Genomic DNA, 9,003 nt, shown 5'->3' on the forward strand with positions numbered 1-9,003 from the left:
GGGAAATGCTGTCTTCCCAGGACATCTCACTGTTCCCATTTTCTGATTGTACACTAACGGAGAAAAGGCCTCACTCAACACTTGCCTGATAACACTGCATACCCTAGACACTGTCATTCTCTTCTCTTTGGCATATTCTAAGGTTAGAGAAGATCTCACAGAGGGGGAGGGAGGAGATAAAGAATACTCAGGAATTCTACTAGTATTTTAAAATGACAAGTTTTCAATGTTAAAAGACAACTTTCTAAAGAGCATGGTCAGTTTTTGCTAAACCTTGACAAGTCATTATACCATAGAAATACATGGAAGTATGGATGGTCCACTGTCATTAACAAACTAAGGAAGAGGAGAAGTGGCTGCGAGGTTAACCAGTCACCATCTGCATACTGTGCCTTCAGTGTTCTAAATTAGCAGATTCTATTTTGGGCAAAAAGAGACACTTGCATTGGCTTATTAGGTTAGAGATTTCATGGACAATCTGTTATACCTGGGAACTCTTCTGGTTTCTCTTTGTAGCCCTGGCTGTCCTGAAACTCACTCTGTAGACCAGGCTGGCCTCAAACTCAGAAATCCGCCTGCCTCTGCCTCCCAAGTGCTGGGATTAAAGGCGTGCACCATAACTGCCTGGCAACAGCTGGGAACTCTTAAGAATGAAGATATGTAATCATCTATCAAGTCAGACCTAATACTGTCTCATCAGTACAAAATAATTCTTTTAATACAAAAATATAGTCTTTTGTTTAACTGCAACATAAATCAAGCTTCTACTGACAGCTTCAACCCACAAGTAAGCCAGTCTTGTTGATATTCACAAATTTGGAAAGAACGGTAAAATAATTCACGTGTATAATTCTCACCATCAACAAAGGGAATCTGGGAGGAGCAGCTAAATCAGCCTTCCCTGCCCTTCTTGTTGCTAGCTCATAACATTTAGAGAGCTCTAGGAGGTGTGTTAGTATTCTATCACCAATGGCACACTCAGATACAGCTAGCTTTTCACTGCAAGCACCATAAATCCATATGCCAAAGCACCCACCAAAACCCTCAGCACAGAAAACAAGGGGTAACTTACCATATTTGGCACAGTGGTGACTGAAGTATTCTTGATATCTGTAGGAAAAGCAGGCAAACTATTGACCATGCTCTGTTTGCTGGCTAATTGGGGGTTCACTCCAGTGGCTCCCATCTGCTGACCTCCAGTTTGACTAAAGGGTTGTCCAAATGGACTTGTAGTACCAGTCATTCCCATCTGAAACAAAAACAAGAACCATCAACTGCCATGATACAATCATACATGAAAAAGACTTTAGAAGTGCTTGCCTGACCCCACTGATGCCAAGGTATGATTCCCTCCAGTTATAAATGAAAGCCTCATTGTCAAGAGTTCCCTAGAACTGTGAAAGGACGTTTCACTCAATAACTTAATGCTACAAATAGAAGGCTAATGAAGTGGCTTAAAGACTAGATCATCCCTGACCTAACCACTATCCCAGAAGAGGCAACACTTTCTCCTCTTCCCCTTGGCCAAAGCCCTGCCTTGCCCTGTACCAGTCCTCCACAGCAAAGGCTCTGAGATAAAGACCATGGGGAACTTTTTCAGCTAATATTTAATTACTCCATAAGTGCTTTGTTTCTCTCAGGGGCCTGATTAGATTTCAAGGGGGTAATATGATGGCTGGAAACACTGATAGGTTTCTTTAGAAACCTCCTTTCTTCCCTCCTCTCCCCATTTCTTTCTGCTCTCATTACCAACAGCCTTTTTCGTTTTCTTTTTGGTTGTGAGACTAGATTTTAACAGCTGAGCCAGCTCTCTGGATCAATTTTTGTTGTTTGTTTTTGTTTTGTTTTGTTTGAGACAGAGTTCTCTGTGTGGCCCTGGCTCTCCTGGTACACACTCTGTAGATCAGGCTGGCCTCAAACTCAGAGGGGGCCTATGACCCCTGCCCCCAAGTGCTGGGATTAAGGCGTTGCTCAAAATACCCAGTCTTCTTTCTTTCTTTTTAAACTACTAAAATATAGTCTTTGTGTGTTGCTCAGGCTGGATCCTCCCATCCCAGCTTTGTGTGTACTATCACACTCAGCTTTCTTCAGGATAGTTCATCTTTTCTCCTTGGCAAGTTGACAGTTTCAGCATGGCTTCATTTCCCAAAAGGTAAGAATCATTGACAAAATCTAAGGTTACAAGTTACAGATATCCAGTTCAAAGGAACTCATTACACATTTTGAAAGCCAGTAGATTCCTATCCTGAGTCTGTAACAAAAAGATGCCCAGACTAACTAAGGAGTCCAGAACTTGAGTATCTGGCACCATGCTCATTTCCAGCACTAGCCTGTTCTCAATCAGATCAGAGCTAGTAATTAAAGTTTTAAGGTCAAAGAAATGGACATATGCCTCTAAGGGCTACCACAGCTCAACTCACTGTAGCTTGTCCCGTCTTAAAAGGAGTAACAGATCTGATAGAAAGCAATGGACACAGCTGCAGATTTAAAGGAAAAAAAAAAACATTCACTTTTAGAGTGTCTAGATTTCTAGGTTTTTAATTCTGTATCTATTCTCTGTTGATGAAATCAAATTATCTATGGCCCCAAGTCTAGGCTGACACATTGCTTAGCACCAGTGCTCAAAAATCAAACAATAAAATTAACATGTCTAAATCTAATTACTGATAAAACCCACTTAGTCCTTTTAACTTCCTAACTGTTACTTATTAACAAGCTAATAAACTTAGCTTTATTCTCAACTGAAGTTTTATCAGATTTAAATTTGCTGCTACTGAAACTGAGTAAAATCCAAAGCAAAAAAGTAACTTTTAGTGACCATGAAATTTATTTGTAAACAAAATACAATTTGTAGAATGTTAATATTCTCATTTACCAGTAGTCCACACAGTACAGTGTGCTTTTACTTGATTCAAGTCCCATCTCAGAAAAGTTAGTTACAGTAGAATCCCCAAACAACAGCATCAGCACCTCTCGTAAAGTGGTATCTATTAAGTCACAGCACTATCCACTTGCCATGAAAAGGCACTGTCATCATGTGTGCCAGTCAGTCATTCAACAACCTGACTATCTGGTAATGTCTCTCTTTACTAAGAATAAAAACATGTGAACTGCAGCCCCCACGAATGAGGAGTGAGCACAACAGGGAAGGTGCTAGACCTGAGCCTGCACAGCCAAGATAGGAGACCCAGTAAGGGAAGGGCCTGTAGGGCACGGAGAACACCCATACAAACTTTGCTCACTGACACAAGGGTACTTGTGGCAAACTAGCAATCTAGCCACCAGCCAAAGGCTGCTCACGTCCTCGGCCACACAACATAGTCAACTGATAGCACCCAACACAATGGAAGGAAGAGTAGGCCATGCTTCTACACTGACAGATCCCATCACAGACAGATGATGGGAAAGCACAGAGCAATATTCAACTCCAGAGTTACCTGCCACCATAGTACTTATGCTCATCCATGCTGACTCTCACTCTGGACATAAAAGCAGATCTTGCCTCCCACGAACATTTGTCTTACATTGAAGGTGCTTAGTGTTTATGGGGGCAACTAAATAAATAACCACTCCAAGACATCACCACTTTAAGAAGCCTCCAGGAACAAAAGCTTAAATCAACTGTGGAGAAAGTAAGTCACTGAAGCCAGAGCACAACAGCACAAATCTGGGCACACTGGGAGAAACAGCTGTCCTTTTTCTATCTTCTAGACTCTGGAAGCAGACCTGAGAAGATGATGACTGCACAAGAACTGAGGGTCTGAGTTCAGATCTGTAGCACCAATGTAAAACTTGGCACAGTAACATGCATCTATAAGTCATACCCACATCAACACATACATATACATGCATACAAATAATAATAAACAATATAAAATAATAAACTCTCAAGGTTCTCAATTACCAGATAGTAATCAACTGGCAGTTCACCTTGACTTTTTTACAGGATGGCAATTTTGTGTTTGATTACAACACAGTCAGTTTCTGGCCATATAGGCAGCAAATGTTCTCTACCTTACCTCCTATGTCAACAAACCTTGGGCTTTGGTGCAAGACCCTAACCTAGACATTTCCTCCCAACACCAACAAGCCTAGGCACCAAAATACTGACCCATTAGCTTCAGTGGGTACCTCTGATTGCAAAAGTCTCCTCAATTTGCTTTAATGAGGAACAAATACTATTTTCTACGTATAATGATAGAACAGCTACTAAAATATTAATAAAGCAAGCTCTGAGATCCAAAAGAGCACAAAGATACTCTCCACTGCACTAAGAGAGCATCCTAGTTCCTCTTGGATTCACTCAACTTCCTCTCCCAACTCAGCAAGCAGGATCCACATAAAAAAGATAAGTAAACATACATCTCAACCACCAAAATGTAAGACAGAGAAATCTACAAAACTAAAGAGTTTAAGGCACGACACTGATATTGGAAAGGCTAAGAGTCAAACGTTACAGGTGGCTCACTGCAAATGAGGCCCCTCTCCCAGGTAGACTTTACAGTACCAGTATACCACTGATCTATCTTCTTGCTCCTCTGTAGAATGGAAAAACAGCAAGGCATTTTCTCCACAGTAAAGTAACATTAGTGGTAGGGTAGCTCCTCTTCCAAGAGCTCCCACACTACACTGGGCTGAAACAATGGGCAAGCACAACTTGAATCATCAGTAGGGCCAGGCAGGAGTCTGTCCTGTTTTGTGTGGTGGTGATTTTTGTTTGTTTTGAGGGTACAAATACATTATTAAATTCTCAAAGTAAGTCCAATAGGATTCCTAAGAGCTCCTCAGAATGGATATTGGTTGTCCATGAGAAAATGAGCTCAAGCTAGAACAACCCCATGCTTCATGTCAAAGTTTTATTTACTGCACAGATAACCACTCACAAAGCCAACCATGCCACAACAAATGAACTCTGACTGTAACTTCCAGGTGACCACTCAAAATACTCAAAGGAGGGTCCAACTCCAGTGAAATGCCACAGAGATATGAGCAAAAGCTACACATCTGATGGAGCAGCAGGAAGGGAGCGACAAGGAGACACATAATGTCATGGAGGTGCTCAAAGGGCTCAGCAGGGCTATGGAGTTATTTCCTGTGACGATAGGTGTGATATAATTTCAGTAAGACCATAGTCAGTTTTTTAAAAAATAGACTTCAGTTTTCCTCATAATTTTATATACATTTTACATACATTTATATACACATAGCAGAGCACTTGGAGGAAGTGTGACAGAAAAAAAAAAAAAACAGAAAAAGCAAGTTATGGCTTTCAGCAATAAGCTAACTATGACTTCACAGACAAGCAAAGGGTTGCCTAGAAAGTACAGGAACAGTTGAACTCAGCTCAAACGTATAATGCAAAAAAACAAAACAAATAAACAAACAAAAAAACCAAACCAAAACAAAACAAAAAACTCAGCTCAAGATTTCACTCTAAGTGCCATATGCCCAATCCAGAGACACTGTCCTACACCATGAAGCCTGTCACCTCCTCAGTGCATAGAAGTACATCTTCTAAGCGCACCAGACTGAAATGAGTACCAATGTACAGAGACACTGGCAAACTATAGCCAGTGAGATAATGGCAGTATGCCTAATTTTAAGGGCATAACAAATCTTACTAGTATACACCCCCGAGTAAGATGTCATTTACAGAAGTGGTAATTCCTCTGAGCCAAGCCAGTGAGCTTTGGGTACTACCTTGGTCTGAATGTGGCTTTGCCACTTGCTGTGTGGGTGTGACCTTCCTTGGGCAAAAAACGATCTATATACTGATATACAATGAGATGAAAACACCACCTCTAAGGGCTGTGTGAGGATTTAAACAAAACCAAACCCACATTTCTGAAGCATTCTAAATCAAGAGCTGCCACAAAGAAAGTCCACGAATGCTGGCTATCTCTATCCTCATGACTATTTTGAGGTTCTGGAGGTCAAATTACACTAAATTCCAAGGGTTGTCTACAAAAATAATGAAATAAAAAATAGTTTTGAGAATGTCTGATGACAGGTAGCAGCTTGCACTCAAGCTAGCAGATCGAGGACAGCTGGGATCACTGCATCTGATTATGAGACATGTTCTGATAACTATGAAACACACTAGAATGAGAGCAAGCACTCAAAGTTCACTAACTATACAGATATTGTGAAGAGACAATTATTTTCAAGCTATCCCAGTAAATCACAAATATTTTCAACTTAAAAACTTTGTTCATAGGGAACTGGAGAAGTGGCTCAGTGGTTAAGAGCACTGGCTGCTCTTCCTGAGGACCTGAGTTCAATTCCCAGTACCCACATGGCAGTTTACAACTGTCTGCAACTTGAGTTCCTGGGAATCCAATACCCTCACATAGACATACATGAAGGCAAAACACCAGTGCACATGAAATAAAAATAAATTATTAAAAAAAACTGTTCATTCCAAGCTTAAAATGAATTAAGAAGTAACTGAGTATGGCACTCAACACTGACGGTCCCAGTATCTGGGATGCTGAGGCAGGAGAAATCTGAGACCAAGCAATATAGAAGACTGTCTCAAGAAAAATAAAACATCATAAGCAGTATGATATTTTACCAAAATATACTCATATAATGCACATGAACTGAAATGTGAACCAAACTTCAACAAGAACAAAAACACTCATGAACAAAAATAACCCAGCATGCTTCCTGCTCGAATATAGGCCACATACAGCAACTGCTCATTTGGTGCATCTTTAGTCTAACCTGACAGGTGAGTTAAGCAGGTACTTTCAACCTTTATGCAGGGGACTACACATAAAACCACAGATTTATATAAGGTGTCTAAAAACAATATCAGCTAACAAATATAAAACAAAAAAAATGTGAATGATTTAAGGACCAGAAATACTCATTCTTTCTACAGAAAAAAATGAACCATTACTAGCCTAGACAATGACTAGATCATTTGTAAAGCCAAAGCTTTCTCTCTTGGCAACCCACCATCGCTGGAAAAAAGCCAAGAAGAGCAGTTTTCATGGAAAAGCTTGGCTGTATTCAGTCAACAGCTATCACCCACTTGTTCTTGGAATCCTTCCAGTCCCCTAACTTGATGAATAGAAAGTTAAGGGTATATACCAGTAATGACACCACCATAGGCAATGCATTTACCAACCAGATCACGCCTGGAAAGCAAAACACTAGGTGGGCTGACCATTGTGGTAGCTCTGGGGAAGACACAGCCCTAGATCCGAGCACTTCCTGTAAGCGGTAAGTCTTCCTTGCACAACTGTTCCTCATGCTTCCTCTTGAATAAGACTTCTCTTGAAGCACTGGGAGAAGGCTGTAAGGACTCCAGGTCTGGGCCTTACTTCTCTTGAAGCACTGGGAGAAGGCTGTTAGGACTCCAGGGCTACTCTTTGGTAATGAAGCTAGTACTCTAATATTAGTGCTACGCCTCAGCAGGCCAAGACCTTTGGAGACACCATCTCTACATGGTGCAATTTCTATTAATTCACAAGCAAAGCCCTCGGCTGGGGGCAGTAGGAAATTAGTTTCTAATTCTGCTCTGAACTAGCCACATGGCAGGAATGAACCTCTTGCCTTTTTTCATGTATAAAACAGGAACACTCAGATGATCATTAATGGAACCTTCACGGTTCTTTCTGTCCCATCTTTTTCAGTTTCAATCAGTACTTACATGACAATTTTACTGCTAGGAGATGCAGGTACTTACAGTGGGGAACATTTGGGATTCCAATATGGGGGGTGGGGGGCTAAATGAACCTTATACCAGTGATACTCTCAATGTGGCCAATGGCTGTTACAAAACATCTTATAGGGTACATCCTGCTACCTGCACAGCACAGGAATCAAGCATCCAAACTTCACGCTCTCTGTATCCTTGTTCAGAGTTAATTTACAAAAAGTATGATGGAGTGTTAGACTATCTAAAAGGGACAATAAAATGTAAGTGGATTGTTGTCTTAGTCAGGATTTCTATTCCTACACAAACATCACGGCCAAGATGCAAGTTGGGGAGGAAAGGGTTTATTCAGCTTACACTTCCACATTGCTTGTCATCACCAAAGGAAGTCAGGTCTGGAAGGTCAGGAAGCAGGAGCTGATGCAGAGGCCATGGAGGGATGTTACTTACTGGCTTGCTTCCTCTGCCTTGCTCAGCTTGCTTTCTTATAGAACCCAAGACTACCAGCCCAGGGATGGCACCACCCACAAGGGGCCCTCTCACCCTTGATCACTAATTGAGAAAATGCCTTACAGTTGGATCTCATGGAGGCATTTCTTCAACTAAAGCTCCTTTCTCTGTGATAACTCCAGCTTGTGTCAAATTGACACAAAACCAGCCAGTACAATTGACCCCTTGTCAACTTGACACACAAACACATCACTATTAAGCTTCAACCCTTACTTTCTTATTCATCCCCAAGACCTAAATAACTTTAAAAGTTCCACAGTCTTTGCAAATTCTTACATATTAGAATTTCAATCCCTTAAAAATATCCAATCTCTTTTAAAATTCAAAGTCTTTTTACAATTAAAAGTCTCTTAACTGTGGGCTCCACTAAAATACTTTTTTCCTTCAAGAGGGAAAAATATCAGGGCACAGTCACAATCAAAAGCAAAATCAAACTCCAACTGCCCAATGTCTGGGATCCACTCACGATCTTCAGGGCTCCTCCACTTCTCCAGGCCAGCTTTGTAGCACACACCTTGTCTTCTAGGCTCCAGCTGCCCATACTCCACTGCTGCTGCTGTTCTAAGTGGTCATTCATGGTAATGGCATCTCTAAAACACTGTCTTCTGCTCTAACTAGCTTCACCAATAGCCTCTTATAGGCTCTCTTCATGGTGCTAAGCCTTAACTCCTTTGCATGACTCCTTCAGTCCTAGGCCATCAATTGCAACTGAGGTTGTACCTTCACCAATGGCCTTCCATGGCCTCTCACTGTGCCAAACCTCAGCTGCTCTTCATGATCCCTTCATGCCTTCAAAACCAGTACCACCTGGGTGACTCTTACACATT

General features: G+C 41.3%; 1 protein-coding gene across 4 annotated transcripts in view; it reads right to left on the reverse strand.

Annotated features, from left to right (window-relative positions):
* Crebbp (CREB binding protein) overlaps positions 1 to 9,003 on the reverse strand; it is a 120,438-nt gene that overhangs the window by 63,870 nt on the left and 47,565 nt on the right. For all 4 annotated transcript variants that reach the window (XM_031361015.1, XM_031361019.1, XM_031361012.1 and 1 more), the window contains exon 3: positions 1,073 to 1,249. In XM_031361015.1, the coding sequence (XP_031216875.1) occupies positions 1,073 to 1,249 (177 nt within the window). The remainder of the gene's footprint in view (positions 1 to 1,072; positions 1,250 to 9,003) is intronic.

This window comes from Mastomys coucha, unplaced genomic scaffold (assembly GCF_008632895.1).
Source record: "Mastomys coucha isolate ucsf_1 unplaced genomic scaffold, UCSF_Mcou_1 pScaffold12, whole genome shotgun sequence".
Lineage (NCBI taxonomy): Eukaryota > Metazoa > Chordata > Mammalia > Rodentia > Muridae > Mastomys > Mastomys coucha.